At 42.5% G+C, this 23,193-nt stretch overlaps 1 protein-coding gene across 1 annotated transcript in view; it reads right to left on the reverse strand.

Moving 5' to 3' along the window:
• zfyve16 (zinc finger, FYVE domain containing 16) overlaps positions 1-22,920 on the reverse strand; it is a 38,455-nt gene extending 15,535 nt beyond the window's left edge. The window contains exons 1-7 of the mRNA XM_078272152.1: positions 22,573-22,920; positions 16,164-16,272; positions 12,176-14,301; positions 7,537-7,633; positions 1,237-1,413; positions 1,001-1,140; positions 19-226 (exon numbers count right to left, since the gene is read on the reverse strand). Coding sequence (XP_078128278.1) covers positions 19-226; positions 1,001-1,140; positions 1,237-1,413; positions 7,537-7,633; positions 12,176-14,301; positions 16,164-16,233 — 2,818 coding nt within the window. The 5' untranslated portion in view covers positions 16,234-16,272; positions 22,573-22,920. The remainder of the gene's footprint in view (positions 1-18; positions 227-1,000; positions 1,141-1,236; positions 1,414-7,536; positions 7,634-12,175; positions 14,302-16,163; positions 16,273-22,572) is intronic.
• Between the last annotated feature and the right edge of the window lie 273 nt (positions 22,921-23,193).

The raw sequence follows: 23,193 nt of genomic DNA on the forward strand, positions 1-23,193 counted from the left end.
TAAAATAAAAACACAAACCTCCCGCTTCCTCCTCTCCAGTGGTGATAAGCAGAGGAGGGAGCTCATCGTCGTTATCTGGCAGCAGACTGGGAACCCTCTTCACAGAAGTACCGATTCCAGAGAGCAGGGCATAGTCCCAGGGTCCGGACACCGGAGGTCGGACCACCTCCGCGGCCACAGAAGCTTCGGGGGCCGAGCAGCCGCCGACTCCAACCTCTGACCCAGGCTGAAAGAGGAGGGGGTCAGTCACTGTGGTCCCATTATACTGGAATTAGGGCTCTCAACTGGCGCAATATACACATCGGCTGCAACACATCGTAAAATACACTCCGAATCTGTATATCAGTTGAAAACTGCACTTTAAAATGTAACTGTCACTTTCTTTTTAGTGTTGCCTTTTATATTCAATTCAATGTTCAATTTGTTCAATAAAAGAAGGTTGGAAATGATTTCCTTTCGATTGTTTTAAATTCAACAAGCAGTTTGTTGTATTTTAGCAGAATACTGAAAGCAGCAGAATTGAGTACACTTTAATATCTGTTTATTCATAGCAAGTAATATCGTTATCGCCATATTCAACAACGTTATCGCATATTTTTCTCATATCGGGCAGCCCTAATTTAAATATTTATAATCTAAGCTCAGTAAAACAAACAAACAGCCTATTAACCACCAGGGGAAGAACCATTTTTTCTCAAAACAAGATAAAAAAGGAGCTAAAAGGGGCGCCTGGGTAGCTCACCTGGTAAAGCGCTCGCCCCGTATACAGAGGCTCAGTCCTCACCTCAGGGGCTGCAGGTTCAATTTTGACCTGCGGCCCTTTGCTGCATGTCATTCCCCCTCTCTCTCCCCTTTCATGTCTAAGCTGTCCTATCAAATAAAGGCCTAAAATGCCCAAAAAATAATCTTAAAAAAGGAGATTAAAAACTAAAAGTCCTTAAACTAAGAATCCAGTGTTTCCCTGTAGCGCGGCTGTGTGGATGATGGGTCCGTGTCTTACCGTCGTTTGGTCTGGAGAGACGGCACTGAACTCCTGGGAGCTCCGGCGGCTCGTCACCGACAGCTTGGTTGTGTCTGCGACCTCGCCGTTGGGCAAGATGCCGTCAGCGAACCACACGCGCTTATGTTCACGAGGACAACCTGATGACACACCGACAACGGAAAGTCTTTTTGAGGGTACAGTTCAAGAAAACAAAACAGTAAAAGTAAAAAAGTATTTAAAAAGAGAAATCCTACTGTCGTTGTTTGGGTGTTTGAGAACGGACACAGGCACCATGACGGTCGGTGGAGGGGAGTTAAGAGTGCCGGCGGCTCGAGCCTGCTGCAGAGGGGGGATGGTGCTGCAGTACTCAGACGGGACGTTGGGGTTCGGACTGGGACCCGCAGGACTCATCATCCGCTCCAGGGCCTGGGCTACAAGGACAAACATGTCATAGAGTCATTCTTGCTCGCTCCACCATATAACGCTACGTGCTTTCGGGCCGTTGTTGAGGCTCCACGCCGTCTAAAACTCTACCATTTCGTAAGGCTGTTTGTAACGTAGAAATAAAATGGATTATTGATAATTTCATTTCTATAGTTTTTAACTGACTTTACCAGCTGACTTCTCTATTGGCCGTTGAAACAGGTGAAGTCTCTTACGTTCTAAAACCAGCCTCTGTGACTTGAACAGCTGAGTCGCAGCGACACCATCAGCTGTGTGTGTGTGTGTGTGTGTGTGTGTGTGTGTGTGTGTGTGTGAGAGACGTTACTGTATCTGTCCATCATCGTACAAAGCCCGCCCTCACAATTCGATTGGTCCGAACAGCTCTTGTTCGAGCATCATTGCTCCTCAACTGATCAAGTCCAGACCGAACTTCCCGACCTCGAATGTTGTGGGCGGGGCTAAGTTCGGCTGGCATCCAGGCTAGTAATGTTGTGTTTTCCTGTTGGGACTCACTTTGTGTCACTGATACTTCAAATTAACGCTGACACAAGGATAACATTTCTGATATTGGAGAATTCTGATACAACTCTAAAGATGAAGGTGTACCTGAACCAACCGATGAGGAGGAGGATTCTTTTTGTGCTCAGATATCAAAATCAGATAAGTGAGAAGTGGAACTGGAGCATGAGTACGACTGTGCAGTGCTAGTGGAAAGGCTGAACGCAGTCCAACAGTCACGTTGCAATGACCACAAGGCAGTGACAGCGATTTGTGATCACTGTAATGACTCATTTGTGTTTGGGAACTGCTTATGTGCAACACAATATACTGCAGTACATCCCTGTAGCTACATTTCTACAGCTGTCCTCTATTAAAGAAATTGTTAGTCGACGAACACACACGATTTTGATACTAATCGATTAGTTGATTTAATCGACAGACCTAAGTTTCTCCACAAAGAATCATGCAAAGCAACACTTTAAATGTGTTTACTGCTCAGAGGTTTCTTGAAAATAAGTCATTTTGCATGAAAAAAGCAAGAGAGGGAAGCCCTTTACTTACTGTTTTCAATAAAAAGACTTGAAAGTTTCATTTGAGTTTTTTTTTTTTTACAATTATCTCAGATAAAATCAGACACATTTAACATTTGAATGACTGTTTACATGCACAAAATAATCCGAAAAAAGACAATATTCCTACTAAGCTGTTAACATGGCTAATTAAAGTGAATATTCCACACATTTTTCAATTTAGATGCAGTTTACAAAGAAGGATTTGTTGTCAAGTTTTCCATCGGTGGCGGACTTGTTGGACCGTGCGAACAACGTTGCGATGTTTGTGCATATCCCAAAAAAAAAACCTGTTGATATCCAAGTCTTTCATAATGTTTAAAAGTAGCTGTGTGTCTCCTTCCTACCAGGAATGTGGGCTTTTCTTCTGGGCGTGCATCTCTACCCCAGCTCTGCAAACTCTTGGCTGGTTGGTTTGTGTACAACGCACAGAGCTGACTGTAAACAGGCAAGAGGCTGCGTGTCGCAAACTGCGGTTAAAAAAAACCCCCAATGACACGCAGATTCTGAATGCGCTGTATACATCAAGGTCAAGGTCATTTTATTAATACCCGAAGGTAGATTTGGTTTACAGTGGGTGTTGAGTACCCTGGAAAACCAGAGTCCTCGCGAGACCACAATTTGAATTAGCTCAGCGAGTCACTCTGGCATTCAGTAATGATGCTCATTAACTATGCCCTGGTAGCCGAGCTGCACCAATCACATCGGTGTATCTGATATAGGCGGGCCAGAGGCAGACTAAACGGATGGCGACAGCGCTGCGACGTCAAAGTCATTAGTAAACATTGCAAGATGGCTATGGATGAACACCAGTTGTTTGAAACGGCTTTGGCCGCTACAATGAACGAGTTAGACTTGTCTTTTTATCTGAAAGAGGAACAGAAGACGGCGCTCGAATCGTTCCTTTGCAAGAAGGACGTTTTTGCTGTTTTGCCGACCGTCACCCCGTGTATTGTTGTGATTGGTCGTGGTGTTATCCAATTGCGTGCAGTGAGATTTTCAAATGCATGCTTGGTGCCGCCCCCCCGAGTTGTGCCATTTTCCTTACTCATTGCAGACCCTTAATCTTTCGGATTTGGGTCTGGATTTCCAGGCTGTGTGTTTAGTGGGTCAGCCTCATTTCTCTCTCACAGACAGACAGACAGACAGACAGACAGACAATCAGCAGCAGACTGTAGGATGTAACGTGACAAAGAGACAACATTGCTCATTACTAATAAAATACAATAAATAAATAATTCTGCAGACCAAATAAACTAATAAGGCTGCAGACCTGTATTGCTACTACTTACTGAATATACGTATAGCCACGGGGACAAAGCTGTTTCTGTATCGCTTAGTTTTACAGGAAGGTACTTACTATACCTGTGTACCGACGGTAGGAGCTGAAATTCACTTTGTAAAGGGTGAAAGTGGTCTTTCAAAAATAGTTCCAGCTATCCTTTGTAACTGTTTAGAGTATACAGGGATTATGGGTTAAGCTATGGCTTTCCCATCAGCTTAATGGACCACTTCACAATTTGATTTAGACGGTTCCTATTTTTTTAATAAAAGCATGATATAATAGGGTCATCAAGGTTCTGTCAATGTGGAGGGGGAACAGTTTTCTCAGGCAAAACAATCGCTGGTTTCCCTTTTCATACACAGCGTCACAGTTTTCCTCAAAAGTCAGTTTGCTGTCAATGATCGTTCCAAGATATTTGTAGCGCTGTATACATACAAAACCTAAATAACATCGGCATATCCCAGATGTCTTGCTACATTTGGAATAAGGCCTAACTCGGAATATCTGTTTACATGACTCATATCAAATAATAATAGTAGAATATTAAAGTGTATGTAAGTGCAGTCAATGGCACTATTATTTAGTGCAGATGAATGAAGGTTTTTGCAAACAGGACAGACATGAGTTGTTGCTTCCAGAAAAGCTGGCTATGACTGAGCGGCTTTCTCTCAATGCCATTCAATTGCGCTCCCCTCAGAAAACGCCGATGCAGCACTCGTCTACATTTTATTGATTAGGCACCATAGATCTTTATCAAGCCGTTGTATACTGACAACAACTACAGCGGGGCTCACAAAAGCACGGAGACACGCACACATTGGGACGAAGCACGCAGTAAAGACATTACAATAATTCAGACCCTTGTTAATGGAATAAAAAGGTGTCTCGTCAGTCCCATAGCGTCATCCCTACGAGGAGAGTTGTTTCATCTTGTTTTGCAAAGAAAGCATGACAAGGCACAAAAAAAAAAGTAAATTACTTCAAGTACAAGTAAGAAATCCCTTCGTGACCCCATTTTAAGTTTAGTGCCAACATAAATATTCCTCTGCACGGATTTTAAACACTAAAACAAACCAACAAAACAGAGGCAGTAAACAACAGAAGTCGGATGCATCTTATCTTACCTCATCATCATCATCATCCCTTCTGCTAAAACTCAACCAGTCCAAATCACTGCGAGTCTATTCCTAAGGCTGACTTTAGACACTCCCATCACAGCACCTCGCTTATTTCCTGTGAGTCTACGTCTGTTGTTAGCCAAAATAGCCTGTTAGCTTTAGGCGGATGTGTGTGCGGTAAGCATCACATGCAGCTCACCACACTGTTCTGAGAGATCGAGAGCAGAGGGAGGGAAGGAGAGAGGTGACGGAGAGGAGAGAGGGATCGCGTCACACCACACGAGCCTCCACGAAAAGTGGATCACCTCTTTCTTCTTAATATAGACCACACACACACACAAGGACAAATGCCAGTGTCCTGCTATAACTCTCCTCCCTCTCTCCTGCCCTATCCATCCTCTCTCTCTCTCTCACTCTCTCTCTCTCTCCCCCCCTCCCTCCATGTCCATGCTGCAGTCCAAGGTGCCTCTCTTAAACACACATTTTATGATCAAAGCAGACAAGTAAACAACTGAAGCAGAAACAATCAGATTCTTAATCTTTGTTGTTACCCAATGTGAAGTTAATGTTCATAAAAAGACATGGCCGTATAGAAATGTTCGATAGATGTTCAGACAGAAGTGAAAGAAAGTCCCTGAGCCACTTCGTACGGGACATTTTTTGTGTTCCGTGCCTTAAATATTCATCAGCTGCATAATGAAAATGTTACTGGGATGTTATTAAGTTTTAATGACAACTTGTGAATTCAGTCCATTTCAAGATGACTCGCAGGTTTAGACTGTTCCTGTGAGGGGATGAAAATTCACCCTTACATTCACCCTCTTACTGCTCGATTAGGGAGAAATATCATAATCACAATTATTTTGTCAATTTAAAATCAATTCTCAGGTAGCAGCACGTATCTCGGCCTGTCTGACTGACATTTCTTCTTGGATGTCCACACACACACCATCTGAAACTCAACCTTGACAAGACTGAGCTCCTTTTCCTTCCAGTGAAAGGCTCTCCTACCCAAGACCTGACTATAACAATTGATAACTCTGTGGTAGCCCCCACCCAGACTGCTAGAAACCTGGGTGTGACACTTGATGACCAACTCTCCTTCACTGCCAACATCGCTGCAACTACCCGATCCTGTAGATACATGCTGCATAACATCAGAAGGATACGTCCCCTTCTAACACAGAAGGCGGCTCAGGTTCTGGTTCAGGCTCTGGTCATCTCACGTCTAGACTACTGCAACTCCCTCCTGATTGGCCTGCCTGCATGTGCCATCCGGCCCCTGCAGCTCATTCAGAACGCAGCAACTCGACTTGTCTTCAACCTCCCCAAGTTCTCTCACACTACACCGCTCCTCCGCTCTCTTCACTGGTTACCAGTTGCTGCCCGCATCCGCTTCAAGACACTAGTACTCTCATGCAGTACACTAGTACTTGCATACAGGGCCACGAACGGATCAGCCCCAGCATACATCCAGGACATGGTCCAACCCTATACCCCAACCCGCCCACTACGCTCTGCATCAGCCAACCTGCTTGCTGCCCCCTCACAGCGAGGGAGAACTAATCACTCAAAGAAATCCCGACTGTTTGCTGTCCTGGCTCCTAAATGGTGGAATGAGCTCCCTACTGACATCAGGACGGTCGAAAGCCTACGCATCTTCAGCAGAAGGCTAAAAACACATCTCTTCCGACTGCACCTCGGATAAAGAAGGAAAAAATGCTTGATGCTGCACTTTCATATGGCTCTTTGTAGTATTACCTATTTAGAGCTAATGTACTTGTACTTACTACTTGGTGTCTGGAGTTTGCACCTTCAAGGTTGAACGCACTTAATTGTAAGTCACTTTGGATAAAAGTGTCAGCTAAATGACACGTAATGTAATTCAAAATCTAATTATCATTAGTTAAAAAACATTCAAGATAAAACATCGTACAAATGCTTAGATGATCAATCATCAACCTTTTTATTTATCTGAATATTAGAGACTAGAGGTGCATAAGTCACACCACAAACAGAGGCCAAGCTGGCAGCAACAGTGCCGTCCCAAGGTGTTTGGTGTTTTAAGCTGCCAAAGCAGCGCTGCCTGGAAGGCACTAGGATTAGGCAATGGTTAGGGTTAAGGTTAGGTGCCTTGAAGTCGACGTTGGGGGCTTAAAACACCATCAAGCGCCTTCTAAACACAACATGTTTTTGCATAGAGCCGCCCAAAAGCTAGGAATTGCCCTGCTAGCTGGGGACGTCCCTAAAAGTCGAGCCCTGAAAGGCCCTCCAAAAGCCAGCCTTCGTTCTAATGCTATTGTCCTCCAGGAGAGAGGCACACACACACACACACAATTTGAGAGTACACATCAGCTGTATCCCATATTAGAGGTTTGTCAATAATTCACTGAACAGGCAGAAAGAAAAGAAATCATCTCTGTTGTTTCTGGACATCATTTTTAGCCATCAAACTCCTGAATGACTCCGCACTTCTGTTGACAATCACACTACCTACAGAGTTAAAAAAAAATATGTCCATTTAGGAAATAGAGGAAGTAGGAAGAAAGGAAATATATTTAGGAACTAGTCTTTGCTTAAGCGTTTGTAAGAAAGATGTGGAAGTGAATCTGGGATCAGACCAAACTGGGGCCTTACCTCTGTGTATGGTATCAAAGCAGACGACACACACACGGGCCTCTTTCTCCAGGCACTTCAGCTTACACTTCCTGTTGCAGCACACCGCACAGTACACCTGCCACGGAGAAGAGAATGACCAGAGAGAGATATGCCACAGAGAAGACACAAAAATTCACGGTTCATCCGAGCATGTGTGCCTGTGTAGTCCCTTAAGTAGAATTACTCGTGCTGTGAACAATAACAAACGGTTCTCTCTAAAGCTGTTTTAATCACTGGGCCTTAACACACTGAGCTCCATCTTTAGGACACGCAGCTCAGTAGAGATCTATAGAGAAGCTGAACAAAGAACTGCTGACTCATGCTCTCTGCATCCCGTGAATCCACCATGCTATATTTGGACCTGGGACTTAATCCGTTTCATTGAACTATTTCTGAAACACGCTACATTAGAACTTTCACTTTCACGTATTTAAGGTTGATTGGACCTAATCTTTTGATACATTCAGCTTAACCCAGAATATTTACATTAAATATGAAACATTCATAAGAGTACTGAGCACTGTTAATGATGCAGATAAACTACGGTTCTCTTGGCAATTTAACTATGAAAATTACAACTGGCCCCAAGAATATTTGCTAAAAGAAAGGATGTAACGATGCATCGTGAATCAAATAAAAGTCAATATAAATGTGTGAAGATTACAAATGGTTGAGATAAGAAATTAATTGTGATGCATTTCTAAACATCCTAGGGCGTACCCTACTTCACATTTCACTTCAGACGTCACTACGTCTTCTTAGTGTATTTATTTGAAGAGATTTTGTTTCTATTTTAGTTATTTCGATGTGGGATTTGTTTCAAAAATCTAATTATAAATGTTTTTATTTCATTTTGGTTAAGTAAGATAAAATACAGTTCCAGTTGCACTTTTGATAAGACGACACATCTGTTGTTTTGCACGTTTGTATAAATAAAGGAATATTTCCCCGTCATTTGTCTGCAGTTCAGTCTGTCTCTACCTGTAAGAGCGAGCGCCCCATGTAGGCTGAGTCCTTTGCAGCGGCGCGGGTTCGAGTCTGACCTGCGGCCCCCTGCTGCGAATCTTCCCCCATCTCTCTCCCACCTTTCCTGTCTATCCACTGTCACTATCAAATAAAAAGGAAAAGCCAGCAAAAACTAACCTTTAAAACTGTACTTAAAGTGCTCATATTATGCTAATTTTCAGGTTCATAATTGTATTTAGAGGTTGTACCAGAATAGGTTTACATGGTTTAATTTTCAAAAAACACCATATTTTTGTTGAACTGCACATTGCTGCAGCTCCTCTTTTCACCCTGTGTGTTGAGCTCTCTGTTTTAGCTACAGAGTGAAGACCTCTCACTGCTGTTCCATCTTTGTTGGGAGTCGCACATACACAGTAGCTAGGTAAGGACTACTAGCCAGTCAGAAGCAGAGTATGAGGGTGTGTCCTGACAGTACCTAGGTAAGGACTACTAACCAGTCAGAAGCAGAGTATGAGGGCGTGCCCTGACAGTACCTAGGTAAGGACTACTAGCCAGTCAGAAGCAGAGTATGAGGGCGTGCCCTGACAGTACCTAGGTAAGGACTACTAGCCAGTCAGAAGCAGAGTATGAGGGCGTGCCCTGACAGTACCTAGGTAAGGACTACTAACCAGTCAGAAGCAGAGTATGAGGGCGTGCCATGCTAGCAGCTAGGCGAGCATTATAACGTGTGTTACAAAGAACAGTGTTTTCTGTTGGAGATGGTAAGTCCCTTTGGGGGGGACTTTGGGCTTTTTCACTCTGTAAACCTATAACGTGCACAAAAAAGATATATAACACAACAAAGGAAAGGGGAAAAGCCAAAAAGCATAATATGAGCTCTTTAAAATCATGAATCATACTGAATCGTGAGTTAAGCGTTTCTTTACATCCCTCACTAAAAGTGAGGCGTTTTTCACGTCACGTACTGAACGCTACTTCTTCATTGTCCCGTAACTCAGTGGGACTGTAGTGCAAAACAAGTATGATGCTAACAATTTTCACTTGATTTACGATAAATTCAACCAGCTGATCTATATGCTGCGAGAACAAAACGAAGCCTCGCACAACAACAAAAATGGCTGCACTATAACGCCGCCCAACCTTTCGTCTTTAGCTGCAACGATCAGTCAAGTAGTCGATCGACAGAAAAGTAATTGCAAACGATTTTGACAATCCTTTGAATAATCTTTCAAGAAAAAAAAAAAGCCAAATATTTGCTGGTTCAAGGCTCTAAAATGTCTCTGCTTTTTCTTCATCTCACATGACTGTAAACTGAACACGTTGTGGTCTGTTGTTTTTTTTCTCCAGACAAAACAAGACTAGGATATTGTGATCTTCATTTTGTGTAATCAAATTAGCTTTGAAGCATTTAATTTTTGCTGCTTGTATTTTTGGAGCAACGACTAACTGAGTTAATCAATTACCGTATTTTCCGGACAATAAGTCGCACTTTTTTTTCATACTTTGGCTGGTTCTGCGACTTATAGTCAGGTGCAACTTATATATCAAAATATATATAATTGAACATGTTTTTAAATGTTATTTCATGCTGAAAACATTACCGTCTACAGCCGCGAGAGGCGCTCTAGGCTTGTGACGACTATATGCTGCTCCTAAAGACAACTGAGAAAGAAAAGAAGCTGCAGGAGACTGCAGGTAGTAAAACACGCAGCCGAAAACGGTCATCGAGCAGCAGAACGAGAGTTTGGAGTGAGAGAGAAACTTGTGAGGGACTGGAGAAAAGGTTAGTCTTACTGCAATGAAGAAAACAAAGAAAGCTAGTCGCGCTGAAATCCAGATGGCCAGAGCTGGAGGATGGAGAATAAACTGAACATATTTGGATTTTGTGAGATGTCACCTTGGCTTTGAGATAGTTTTTTTAATTGTTAAATTTGTCAACTTTTTACTAGGGCTGTCAAAATGATAATAACGAGTTAATACAAAGTAATGACACTCGTTTTTTTGCTATTAACGCACGTACGTTCTGTGATTTCCCTCCGTAGTTTGGGAAATCAGGAAGCTGCAGCAGTAACGTTGTGGACAGTGTTGCCAAATTAGATTTAGCAACTTTTCAGACCCTCTTAGCGAATTATTAATATATTAAAATGTATTTCTATTGCAATTTATTCCAATGCATGCAGTCCACTGTTCCTCGGTTAAGCAGCAGCGCAGGCGGTCAGTAGGGGTGGGGGGACGGCGGTAACGGGGGGGGGTGGGCCAGTGGTGGAGACGAGACGGTGGAACGGGAGTGGATGGCTAGCATAAACAAACCACCTTAAAAAGGTGCTGTAGGTAGGATTGGGAAGATCCAGGACTTAGCCAAAAGATTTGAACATCAACAACTTCTCAGTCCCTCCCCCCTTTCTGCTAAAGCCCAAAACGGTCTCCTAAGCCCCTCCCCCCACAAGGGAGAATGAATGCGTGTGCATGAGCAGTGACTGACACGCAGTTAGACACCCCCCTCCCCCCGGCCCTGATTGGTGCATCTGAACAGTTAGACACCGCCCCCTGGCCCTGATTGGTGCATCTGAACAGTTAGACACCCCCCCTGGCCCTGATTGGTGCATCTGAACAGGGAGCGGTGGATTTTTTCAAATCTCACTACAGGCTGTAGGTGGAGCCAGAGGAGCTGGATTTATTTTTAATGACCTGCTTCATGTAGTTCTACTGGAACATAGGGTCAGTTTCAGCAAATATGACAGAAATGTAGTTTTGTGAGTCTTAAGCATCTTAAGCATCTTTAAGCAGAAATGGATACTCTTTTGAATGGCAGAGTTTCAAAGCCCTTTCAAAGTTATTTGCATAAACTGTCGACGTGAACTGAGTTACCACCGGAGTACGTCCGTCTCAAATACCACATGAGCATTAAAAACAAAACAAAATATCCCCTTTAAAAAACAATAAAAAGTGCCAATAATTAGAGATTAATCGTGAGTTAACTAGGACACCAATGCGAGTAATCGCAATTAAAAATGTTAGTGGATTGACGGCCCTAGTTTTTACATATTTCAAACCAAACAATTCATTGCTTAATTAAGAAATTATATGACCGATGATTTTAGAGCTGGCCAGAAGGGTCGTTATATAACAGTACAGCATTTAAAGGACAAATCCGGCGCAAAATGAACCTAGGGGTTAATAACACGTGTACCGAGTCGTGTGTAACCAGTAACATAGCTCAAGCACGGCGTTCGTCTGGTCGTGACTGTTTTCCCAAGATGGCGCCCGTCTGTAAACGTGAACGGTACAGTCTTTCTAAACTATCTTTTTAAATAAACTGTCTGTACACTTACAAAGTACTCAATGCTTCTGTTTACATGTAGGGACCCTCATTATGCTACCGTGGAAGGGTGGTGCTATTTTGAGCCTTGTTAGTGGTGTAGAAATAGAGATTTCTTTTTACTGTAACAGTGCCCCGACGACTAGCGTTATAAGCTAATTAGCGGTTTGCGCTAAAACTGGTCACATTCGATTAGCATGAAAACATATCCCAAAGAACGGTCGACTCGGTACACGTGTTATTAACCCCTCGGTTCATTTTGCTCCGGATTTGTCCTTTAAATAATGCTTGTTATAAATATAATGAACACAGTGAAGTGTGTGACTAACATACCTTCCCGCAGGCTCGACAGTGATGCCTCCTCTTGGTGAAAGTGAACCTCTGGTAGCAGTTCATACAGTTGGGAGCTTCGGAGTCTGGTACCCAGGCAGGCTGTCTGCTCCCCAGCTCCTCCGCTCCCTCTCTCTTCCAGTTCACAGACCGGGCACCATCTGTGGGTGAGTCCCCGGGGTAAGGCGGGGGCTCTGAGAGTTCATCATAGCCCGGGCTGTAATCCTGATGCTCCTGAGAGGCGTACATAGGGCTCAAATCCCTAAGGTTGGAATGCTCCTCTGTAAGACTTGTGGGTGAACTTTCTTCGTCATTCTCAGCTGTGCCGAGCGTCTGAGCCTGCTCCTCTCCGTCTTCCCCTGCTGGCGGAGATCTGGCAATGTGGCAGTGTAGCTGTTTGGGTCTTGCGCCTCCATACGAGGGCGGCTGATCGGGGCTACTGCTGTGCTGGGACTGGAAAGTGTTGCTGGTCAAAGAATGGCTTACCCCAGAGGAGAGTTCTGGCTCTTCTTGGCAAGGAGGTCTGCAAGAGTCCTGTGACGGAGCACCGGGGTTAAAACTTCCCTCTACGGACACACACATTGTTCCGTCGCTTTCTGGAGAAGCCAGACCCTCTAGATCCTCCCGTCTACCTCGACCGCAGCTCCTCAGCTCTTCTCCCACAAGCCTGCCCTCCAGATCTCCGTTTGACTCCGAGAGACTCTCCGGTTGGGTGAAATCTCGGGAGCCGCTGCAATAAGAGACCCCCCTACCTTGCTCTGCTTCCGTGTGCGCCTGCAGGAACGCGTCCAACTCCTCGTCTGTGACCAGCAGCTCGGCCTGGTCGCTCTCAGGCAGATATTCAAAGCCAAACTCGGGCGGGTCGACTGGGCTGGGCTCCGAGCGTTCGCAGGAGGCGAGGTCTGCAGCGGGGACGGCAGGGGCAGCGGGTTCGAGAGCGAGATGCTGCCCCTCTGGGGACACCCTGCCCTCTGCAACCTGCTGAGATGCAGACACTGACGGGTCAAGGCATTCCTCTAAACAGGACCTGTCCTCCCTGGCTTCCGCGGCTGACAGGGAGTCTGCCTCCGTGCTCTCAGAGACATCCGCTGCCTCATCGCACTGCTCTGGAGCTTGCCCCGACTCATCCTCTATCGTCTCCGTGTTCACCAGCGCCCCGCACATGGAAACAGCTATTGGCAGGCACGATAAGCCCACCGGTTCGCACTCTGAAGCCCCCGACTTTAAACCAACGGGAGACTCTGCCTCACGTTGATCAGAGGCTTCTTGCGGCTCGTCCGCTCTATTCTCTGAGGTTATTGTTGTTGTTTCTTTAATGCCATCTGCTGGCAGAGTGGCCCCTTCACAGTGGTCTAAAGAGTTACCCAGCACTTGGTTTGTGCAAACCGCCTCCTCACCGTCCCTCTCCTCTTTCTCCACTGACTCAGCGGTGCTCGGGGGCTGCGAATCATCCGCGGACTCACAGCTCCTCTCCACCGCAGCGGAAAGAATGACGTCCAGCAGACTGAGCGACGCAGAGTATTCGCCGCTCCGCTCGTGGGAATCTAAACCCAGCAGCTCGTCTTTCCCCGCAGAGGCCTGTTCTTGCTTGGCGGCTCCGCAGCCAGAGCTTTGGCTCGGCCGTCCTAGCTCCTCTCCGTGTACGGTGATCACAGGGCTGTCAAAGTCCACGAGCAGCATCTCCTTCTCCTTCACCTTCTCCTTCTCCTCCTCTTCCGCCTCCTCCACTTCCTCCTCCATTTGCTTCTCCACCACATCCATCTCGCTGAAAGCATCGTGGCTGTTGGCCCTGACCAGGATGGCCGAGCTCGTGTCGTTCACGAGGTCGCACACCGGCTTCAGAGCTCGGTCGGGGCAGGGAGGGGCGGAGCTTTGAGCCGGCCGGCGATCCACAGAGGAGAGAAGGTCCACTCCCGTGAGAGGCTGACCTTTGACCTCTCGGTCATCTGCGCCGCGGTTTGGACTGCCGGAGCGATCGGGACAGCTGGTGGCAGAACCATAATGAAGCGAGTTAAGGTCGGGGAGGTTTGGTGGGACAGTGGACGCCTCGGAGGGTAAACACTGAGAGCCCAGCGAGGAGAAGGGGTACACAGAAGGCTTCAGGAAAACAGATTTGCACTCAAGTTCCTCTGCAATAAAGAAGACAAAACATGTTAAACTCAGACACACTTAGAAAAGAAAAAAAGATCATTTACATACAAAAACTACGAATCGATTAGTTGGCAACTATTAAATTAATCTGCAATCGATTAATTGATTCAATTCATTTTTCTCTGATTCCAGCTCGTTAAATGTGAATATTGTTCTAGCGTCTTCTCTCCTCTGTGACAGTAAACTGAATATCTTTGAGTTGTGGACAAAAAGACATTTGGGGACGTCATCTTTCCTATATTCTTTTCTGTATACGTTATGAAATGTTTCAATATTGTCTGATTAAATGTAGTGTTGGACCCCAGGAAGACTAGCTGGTCGTCTAGGCGTCAGCTAATGGGGATCCTTATAATAAATACTAACACAATCTTGGGCTTTTGGGAAACACTGATCCACGTTTCCCCCATTTCCTGACATTTTATAGAGCAAACAACTCCTCCATTATTGGAGAAAATAATCGACAGATTAATTGGCAATGAAAATAATTGTTAGTTGCAGCCCTGGTAGTAGCAGTAGTAAAACTAAATACGTACGTACACAAATTTCTTTTTTTGAACAATGTTTTAAATGGAGTTTAGAATTAGACACAGAAAAATCATATGGATTATATATATATATATATATATATATATATATATATATATATATATATATATATGTGTGTGTGTGTGTGTGTGTGTGTGTGTGTGTGTGTGTGTGTGTGTGTTTACATCCGATTGAATGCTTCTTCTTGTATGCTTCTCTATTTATCGACTCCGTTTTCACTGTTCCCATTTATTAATCTCTCTCTCTCTCTCTCTTATTGTTTCTATTTATTTATTTTAATTGCTGTAAGAGCAGCTAACGTCGTCAGCGCCAGAGTCCAAAAAAAAGTTTCCCCAAGGGGACAATAAAGTGAAATTGAATTGAATCTCTGGCACAGCCTCAAAGCCAGAACAAAAAGGCTAAAGTGTAGCTTCTTTCAGAGGCTGCCAGGCTCACAGGAACTCACAGACTTCAGGCTGTTCTCTGCCAGCGCCGGGGTAGCTCACCTGGTAGAGAGCGCGCCCATATATAGAGGTTCACTCCTCGACGCATGTCATTCTCCCCCTCTCTCTCCCCTTAAATGTTTTCAGCTGTCCTATAAATAAAGGCCCAAAATGCCCCCCCCCCCCCAAAAAAAGTTTGTTCTTTGCACTTTTGCGATTGCATGCAGCTACGGATGCACTACTCTTTAACACGCTGCTCAGTTTTTATAACTGTGTTCCATTTATCAGAGAATTGAGATTTTGTTTATTATTTTATTCTAGCTAACACACTTGTTATGCATTGTGTACGCTGCTGAATCCTGGCTTTAATGATAAACTGATCTGAATCTGTACATAGTAGTCAAATGTTTATGTTTACCTTGTCCAGCTTTGCTGTTCTTGTGTCTATTTCTGTGTAGATTAAGGTTTGAGAGCATCGAAAAACCGGAGTCAAAATCTGTTTATTATACTTGGACAATGAAGGTGAATCTGAATGTGTTTTGTGGATGATCGCACTTGAACTTCAACAATTCGTCAATAGTTTAGACAATCAACAAATAACGTGGCAGCTATTTTGATAATAATCATTTAAGTCATTTCTTTGGAGGCAAAAATGTATTTCCAGCTTCTCAAAAGTGACGATTTTATGCTTTTCTCTTTTCCTGCATTACTGCTAATCAAAACATTGTTTTTTTTGACAGAAATTTCAATTAAATGTCAACACGTGGTCTGAGAAACTGTGATGGACATTTAACAGATCAATGTAATTAATGGATAAAATAGTCAGATTAATCGAGAAAAGTCATTTGTTGCAGCCCTGTACTGTATCTTACCAGTGTTGAGTTCAAAGTCATCGAGCAGTTTGTCCAGATCACATACAGCTGCCTTGAAGAAGCTGTCCATGCTGGGCTGAAACAAAGGGCCCTCAACCCCCTCCAATTCCTAAAGAGAAGATAAAAAAAAAAGACTTGTTGTAATACTGGGGGCTGAAAGTATTATTTCAAACACATGTTGTCAGTCTAATGTCTTTCCTCTTTGGGTGGTAGTGAAAAAACATTTCCTTTAATACACAAGGTCAAGGCTTGAGCATCAGCACCTGAGGCGATGTCATGACTTTCCCTCTCCGTGGTGCACAGGAGTCACGCTGTCTACGGCCCGCTCCGCACATGACTAAGAGTGAACTTTCCAACAACTGGGTTGTTGTTGCGTTATAAAAAGGCAAACAATGTGATGCAAACGTCTCATAGATCCTCATCTCAACTTCGGTGCAACAACACAAAAAAACACGAGATGCGTGCGTGACGACTCACAGAGAGAGAAATGTGTAAGGATAACGTGCTTCTGTGGCACCGCAGGCGATCTCCCTGATGCAGTGTCTGCAATAACACAGCTACGTCGACTCTCTGGGAGTTACAGCAGTCGATTATTTAACTAGTCGTCAACTAGGCCTGCACGATTAATCGTTATAAAATCGCGATCTCGATTCACCCTGTTCACGATTTAATCTTTAAACATGGACTGTATAAACAAGGTTTTAAAGCGTTCCCAAGCGCTGCAGTGCTCTCCCTTCTCTTCATTGAAGCCTCTGTGTTTACAGGCTGGTGGTGATGACCAATGTGCTGTAGGTGCCAAAAATAATCTGTGTTTGGTACTGCCGATTTGTTTTGTTTTGTCATGGTTCATGTGTGCAATAAACATCACACTTTGTGAGAAAAAAAACCGTGGCAGAGAATCGTGATAGCAATTCTAAGCGTTGCAGGCCTACTGTCAACTATTAAATGAATCAACTATTTTGTTAACCGATTCATCGGTTTGAGTGAAAAATGTAGCTTGTTATGGGTGAATATTTTCTAGTTTCTTCTCTCCTCTGTGTCAGTTAACTGATATCTTTGAGTTGTGGAAAAAACCAGACATTTGAGGACGTCGTCTTGACAAACAACTAATCTATTAATCGAGAACTGGAAGTGCAGATCCATAATACTGCCACTCCCACAAAGTTCAGCTTTAATTGCACAATCAATAATAATAATCATCAAAGGGGTCCCCTGTTTCTGCAAGATACTGATCCTTCCACATTAAAGGTCCTGTCATCCCATCTAGCGTTGAGATCATATATCGCAATCAACTCTCTCGCACCACGCAGTTCAAAGTACGTATTACAGCTACGGTAGCCTTCACGCTTCAAAAAGCCGGTCTCTTGCTCTTTTCAATCTCCTTTTTCTTTTTCTGGGCGAAGAAGAAGAAGACTCCTGTTAGGATTTTGAATACGTGTGGTCCTCCATGTTTCCTTCTTCAAACCTGCCGGGGCCGGGAAGCTACGATACCCGTTAGCAGCATTAGCAGCAGCTGTGAGTTTATCATGTGACAGTGAAAACGTGAAAGGCGGAGCAGTATGTCCTGTATGTCCCTTACCGGCTAACGTATTTCTAGATGGAGCATGAATATGGAGCGTCTACCCCAGTTCATGCAAATACAAATGTACAATTTCAAGCCAAAAGGAATACTTGGAATTGATGGTGGAGGTAAATATTCATGAAAAAGGACAAGTTTGTGAACGGGCAACACAGATTTTGATAATGAACTAAACATGTTACACACTGGACCTTTAATGAGAATACTTAACATTGTTTATACACACACAGTGGAAAAGGGAATGTCAGAAATGGGTTGATGTTACTGGAAATGAAAATGGGTCAAGTTTTAGGAAAGCAAACCTCTATGGTAATGAGCATGGTTAGAAATAACTTCAAACAGGAAGCAAACAATATTTTCTAAGAATCAGCTGCTTGAAAGAACATTACCAAACACCCTCTCGGCCTCTCCTCTAAAAATAACACATTTGCCTTTTAAAAGAACCTTTAAATCTGTATTTTACATTGTAGATGTGTGGCCTAAAGGCGCTGACACACCAACCCGATAATCGGCCGTCAGACAGTCTGGCGAGGTCGGTGACTCGAGTCTGTTCGGTGTGTTCCGTGCCATCGTCCGTCGGAGGAGCCGTCTGCCTTCATTTTGGCCGACCTGACTTGCCGCGTCGGAGGGCGGGCAGTCGGACTTAATGACCAATCTGATTGGTGGAGTGCTAACCCGGAAATGGCGAACGGGATGAGTGACAGACGCCTCTCAAAATCTGAGGAAAATCTTTTAAACTTTGTCGATCTGAAATGAAGACGGATTCAGCAACTGTATGGCTTATTTCTCGCTTAAAATGTTTCAGAAACACGTTTCAGTGAACTATTTTTGCCGCCTAAATTGCCGATTTCCACGCAAAATATGCGGGGCTTGCATGATTTCATAATGCCCGCATTTTCGTTGCAAAAAAAGTCCCAAATATCTTAGCCGAAAGGTGAAAAATGTTGCGTTTACTTCACACAAGAGCAGCCACTGTCCCGTTGCCATGGGAACCTTATGAAGTGACGTAATTACGCGACGTGAACATCATCGAAAAGCTGCAAACTCCGCGATGAACGATCATCGCATTGTTTAAGAAAACGTGCCGCATAATCAAGGATTTTTGCCCAAAACAATCACAAAAACTCCACATTTTTCTGGAAGGACTGACTTTTACACAGAGAGACTCTACACCAGTGTTAATAAAGAGGCAGCCGGCTGTGACTCCACACAAAGGACACTACAGAACGCTAAACTTGAGACGCTTAATTTGTCCACAAGTAAACGTGTGTTAGTGTGGAGAAGCAAGCCACTTTGTTCCTACATAATCCTTCAGCTACTCTTTGTGCTGTTGTTACACACTGGTAAATATGTGGGCGAAGTATGGAGGGGAATGAGGAAGGCTTCGTACTAAATACACATCTTACGGTTAATCATCACAGTTAAAAATGCACTTGGATAAAACTGGAGTTACCAGTTGTTGAAAACCTTCATCTGCCTCGTCTGTATAAAGTCTCCAACTTTCATAAAACATGTTTTAACGTTGAAATAGTCGAAAGTCCCAAAGTATGAACACACACACACACACACACACACACACACACACACACACACACACACCATTTTAAAATCACAGCTGGTTGACGTGGGGCTAATTTCAGCTACTTTATACGCTATGGGTTTGTTTAACCTCTAATGATGCATCATATTTTATAAGTTGATCATCATATACATACATACATATATATACATACATACATATATACATACACACACACATATATATATATACATACACACACACATATATATATATATATATATATATATATATATATATATATACACACACACATATATATATATATATATATATATATATATATATATATATATATATATATATACACACACATATATATATATATATATATATACACATATATACACATATATATATATACACTACATATATATATATACACACATATACACACACACATATATACACACACATTATATATATATATATATATATATATTTTATTTTTTTTGAAATCTTAACCTGCACAGTAATCCGTACTTGAGTAAATGCACTTATCACCACTGGTTATGGCTGTGTGTTGCAAGCCACGAGTAGCATGTTTTCTGGTAATTTAATAAGTAAACAGTCTTTATGAAATAACCACACAGTAAAGAATATTTTTGTATACTTCTGTGTAAATGAAATACAAATGACAACTAAAAAGTACCGAGTATTTTCTCATTTTATTAAGAACTTTACTGCAAAATGACATATAGATATATATACATATTAAGGCTGTCAGCATTAACGCATTAATCGCGATGCGATTAAGGGTTGAGCATAATGCGTTAATTTATTTTTTTTTAATCGTATTAATCGAATGCCGCCATTTATTAATTAATTTTGACTTCACTCGGCTTTGCGTCGTGCCTAACAGGATGCTATTTTGCCGTACTTCCTCGTAACACATCCTGCTGCTGCAGGAATAGCAACGCGGATTTTGGTGCCTCATTCCGGTGCCACTGATATGTCTGCACTTCTCTCTGATGCTCTGAAACAGACGTTACAGGAAACACAAACATCGCTGCATGTGACGCTAGTTAACACTATACTCAACAGCAGCTAACGTTAGCCTACCGCTAGCTAGTTAACACTATACTCAACAGCAGCTAACGTTAGCCTACCGCTAGCTAGTAGCTGGATTAAACACGGTTACAATGCTGACAGCTAACGCTAAACGGTGTAAAGTGTGTCTGTATTTCACTGTAGAGGATTCAACACCGGGATGTAACAATCTGCAGCTGCTGTTGTTGGAAAAACACAGACGGTGCGTTAAATGAAACTGGTAATTTACAGCCTCGTGGTGCATTCAAAGTTGTTGTTAAATGCCCTTTTCCCATCTGGTTGTTTTTTTTGTCATTCAACAGCTATTTACTAGTGAAATAAGTTATTATTATAGTGATTACATTATTATTAAACATTTAATTTTGACGATATGGCCTTAGCAATAAACAAGCCGTTCTTTAATGTCGCCAACTGTTTAGTACCCCTTTTTTTTTACTTTCTTAAAAAGTATTGGTTAAGGCACGGTACCGTTTTAAAAGTACCGCATTAGCACAGGTATCCAAACCAAACAATACCCAACCCTAATATTGACTCTAGATTCAAATGTGTGACTAGATTAATTATATAATAAACAAATACAAATCTTAAAATCAAGTTCATAAAGTCACTTTCTCTGCATTCATTTGATTCCCAATCAAGATCCACTGGGAGGAACGGCTTTCCATTGTTAATATGAACTTAAAAACTGTTCTGAAATGCAAAATAATAGAATCTTAATCATGTGATAAAACATGCGATTAATCGCGATTAAGAAAATGTAATCGTTTGACAGCCCTAATATATATATATATATATATATATATATATATATATATATATATATATATATATATATATATATATAAAAACCAGAGGTCGGACTGATAGATAGATATATATATATATATATATATATATATATATATATATATATATATATATATATATATCAGTCCGACCTCTGGTTTTTCGACATTGCAATAGAAACGATATAGAATAAATATAGCCTGTACGATAGACACGATTATGATCATATCTTACTTTTAATTGTAAAAAGGACTTTTACTCGTAGACTACTTAGGATTTTTACTTATTACAGAGTATTTTCACAATGAAGTATTATAAGTGAATTATCTGAATACTTCCAGCATTGGTTACCTGGTAGAGAGGTTTACAGCGGCAATACAGATGAAATCACAGATCAGCACACATAATCAGACGGGTCACTGATGCCGTTTTAACACCCTTGACGACTAGGGCCGCTTGATTATGGGGAAAAAATATAATCACGATTATTTCGGTCAATACTGAAGTCACGACAATTTAACGCGATTACTCGTTGACTTCTGGAAAGATGTTGCAAACATTGAACTTAAACAACAGTGGAAAAGTTAAATAAATCAACAGTAAAAAAAACAATACATACAACTGTGAAATTTGCCTTAATACTTTTCCTATTTAAACATTATTTTTCATTCAGAACACGAGAAAATAAGAGTTTACTTGCAAAACGTAATGAACTAAATAATTGTTTTTTCTCGATAATTCTGTTTTTGTGATCATTGGGAGCCGAAATCATAATCACGATTATATTTCGATTAATTGCACAGCCCTAAGGACGACATTCATCATTACACAGTTAAATGGCAGGGAGTGCAACAGGACGACAGCTTAAAGTTGAATCGACACATACAAATGTTTTCGTCAGTGGACATTGAAAGTGTGCATGTGACATAATTTTGGCATAAATTAAACCCCATAGCTCCTGTCATTTAAAGAGCTTTCCACAACTTTACAACAACCCAGAAATAAAGGCAGCTTGGATGACATTTTTCAACGCCAACATGAAGGCGAATGGTTATCTACTCTATACCGTTTAACACAGTTCTCTTAGTGCAGGATTAGCAAACAGGCTAACTAACCCAAAAGCACAACAGTGAGCTAACGACACATATAAAACCGTTGACGTTAGCAGGTAACATTTCACCACAACAAACACACTCAACACTTAGCTTGAGTGTTAATTATATGGCTGCCTGTAGCCAACTGTTTAAGCCTCTTTAACGTCAGCCATTAATAAACAGTCTGTTGTTTGTCACCTGGGGTGAACGTGATTTAAGCAGGTGAGGCTAAAGTTAGCCTATTAGTTATTATTGGAGGCGTTAGCCGGCTAATGGAGCTAGCTTACTGTGGGTTAACCTGGTTGTTTGTGAATACCTTACCAGCACTTGTTTTTATTCCATAACTCCGACGTCCTCCTCAACAATTGAGCTCATATTCCGTTTTAAAATCGGAACAAACGTCGCCCGTATCGTCGTCTCATTCTCTGACAAGGCAATGAAAGTTGGGTGGCAAGCTAAGCTAGCTGTTGGATTAGTTTTATTGGAGAGATGTGTGTAAATTCCCCACTCAAGCCGCCATCTTGAACAGACAAACAGTCAGGAGGTCACAGGATCTGCTCTGCCTTTAGCCCTTTAGCCACAGTGTTGGGAAGCCACAAATGGGCGGATGATACCGAGGATCCGGAGCTTGTTTCACGGTTCACTTCTGTGCAGCGCTCGGCTGGTTTCGGAGCTTGTATGGAATGAGGAAATACCACGTGACTGATGACGTCCGAGGCTTCCAACGTCACTGGTGCTTCCGAAAGCACTTGGTAATAACTTTACTAAACTACACAAAGAAACATTTTCCAAATCAACACCATGTTTTTAAAACTATTCCAAATTGAAACTGACATATATATATACTTTGAGTCTCTTAGATTGGTAACAAATAAAAAAGGTATTTTAATAACTGATATCTACTCAATTATTTAATTAAGAACTCCTGCTGTCAATATCATT

The sequence above is a fragment of the Sander vitreus genome, chromosome 16 (genome assembly GCF_031162955.1).
Source record: "Sander vitreus isolate 19-12246 chromosome 16, sanVit1, whole genome shotgun sequence".
Taxonomy (NCBI): Eukaryota; Metazoa; Chordata; class Actinopteri; order Perciformes; family Percidae; genus Sander; species Sander vitreus.